The 1,915-nt window shown below is 34.3% G+C and overlaps 1 protein-coding gene across 1 annotated transcript; it reads left to right on the top strand.

Moving 5' to 3' along the window:
- Window positions 1-501: 501 nt before the first annotated feature.
- On the top strand, window positions 502-912 carry Tsp_03039 (hypothetical protein; the record flags this gene model as incomplete). The annotated part of the gene is made up of 2 exons (XM_003379327.1): window positions 502-589; window positions 847-912. Coding segments are annotated over 2 exons (154 nt in total), but the record flags the coding sequence as incomplete, so codon positions are not given.
- Between the last annotated feature and the right edge of the window lie 1,003 nt (window positions 913-1,915).

The raw sequence follows: 1,915 nt of genomic DNA, 5'->3' as shown, positions 1-1,915 counted from the left end.
GGTGTTTCCGATGTTTTGGAGGGGCCGGGGGGGGTGATAAAAAAACCCGGGGAAGCGTTTCCGTGGGGCCCCGTGTGTGGGCCAAAAAATAAATTGGGGGAGATTTTACCCTTTTTTTTGGGAAAGGCGGCCCTTTTTCAGGGGGCAAGAGGCCATGTTTCCCTTGGGGGAAAATAAAATGGGCGGTAAGGTTCGAGAAAGGTTCTTCGGTTAATTTATACCGTTAAGGTAAGGAATTCGGGGAATTTTGTTTTTCCTCCCCTGGACCAGGTTTTCAGGTTTTCCCATTTATTTTCCCTTTTTAAGGTTCCGGGGTTTCCGGGGGTATTAATGGCATGGGATTCCAATCCCGGTAAAAAATTTCAGGTCCATTAAATTAAATCCATTATATTTAGGTTTTTTAAGGTTATTTTGGGGGGAGGGGTTAGGTGGTATTTACGGGGGGGCAAAAGTTTTCCTCCTTTAGGCAAAAATTTATTTATTATGGTACAACTTTTAAAGGGTACAATCATTCATTGCATCGTCAGGGAGGCGTGCACGGGCTCAACTAGGATTCTACTCTTTAATATCAACTGTCATTATGAAAGATGTAAGTTACATATGGATAATGTGGTCCATGTATTTTATGCATGCTGTTTGCATGACTTCACATGTATGGTGAATGGAAACTAATGTTTTCCTTTGTTATTATTATATATTATGAAACAGTTGTTTTCTGTTTTTAGATGACTTCACCTTCAATATTCACGTCAATTTAAAAAATGCTACAAATACGTGTTATGGAAATTAAATGGTAAATGGAATGATTTTAAGATAACATATTAAAGATGTTTTTAATTTTTTTAGATGTCAGATAAGCAAGAAAGGCATCCATTACAGTTCCATACAAGGACATTTATTGTATTCACATAGTCTATGAGATACTTAACCGATTGATGGAAATAAGTAAGCAATACTATATTGTTATTGTGTTCAACATTTCGTGCTTCACTTGTATAAATATGATCACATAGACCAATGAATGTGAAAAGGGCATATAAAAAGTAATTTAAGACGGATAGCGCTGCATGATAATGATTTTTATATTCAAGCAAAAATGTTTGGTTAGTGCTTTTTAGTTCCTAATCATGAATTACTATTTTGGTGATGGATATGTTTGCACGCTTTTAACGGTGAAGCAAGGGCAATATATAATTAGTTGTTTTTTTATTTTTACATGATTTATTTAATATGTAATTTTAAGGTTTAATACAAATTAGCATCACCTTCACCGGTGAAGCTGAACAGAGGTAAGTAATGTGAAATTCCAATTAAATGCACTGTCATTCGTATGGATTACGTTTTATATGGTTGTTTTAGATAATGTATTTAGAAACTTTTAGTTCATTTGCTGTTTGTCAAATGTCAGAAATGCTGTACGCTGTTTTACTTTTCTCTTTATTTTTTCTCATTTTCACTTTGTACATTTTATTCTCATCAGGTCATTTAGGTTTTAATTTCAGGTAAGTATTTTTATTTTTTGTTCTTTGTTATACCAATTTTAGATGAATTGTTTTGCATTGGATGAAAAGTAATCGATACAGTTTAGGACTGAATGCAAAAGCTGTTTGAAACATGTTGCAAACTTCAAGGAAGTCTTGAGGTAAGTTTTTTCAATTGCATTTTTTAGTTGCAAATGAACCGAAACAGCTAGGGACTGAATCTAAAACCTGTTTGGAACATGTTGCTTTGTTTGAAAACTTCGAGTCATCTTCAGGTAAGTATTTTTTCCAGTTAATTTTATAGTTCTTGATGTACTTCATCGCAAAAATTGAAAAAGCATTAAGGTAAGTATTGGCAACTCAGGTAAGTTATTTTAAATAAGTCCATTTTGGAGATGAATAGGTTTAGAGGAGAGGAGATGAGCACAGGAGGG

The sequence above is a fragment of the Trichinella spiralis genome (genome assembly GCF_000181795.1).
Source record: "Trichinella spiralis strain ISS 195 chromosome Unknown Scfld2, whole genome shotgun sequence".
Lineage (NCBI taxonomy): Eukaryota > Metazoa > Nematoda > Enoplea > Trichinellida > Trichinellidae > Trichinella > Trichinella spiralis.
This window is presented reverse-complemented; position numbering and strand designations above follow the sequence as displayed.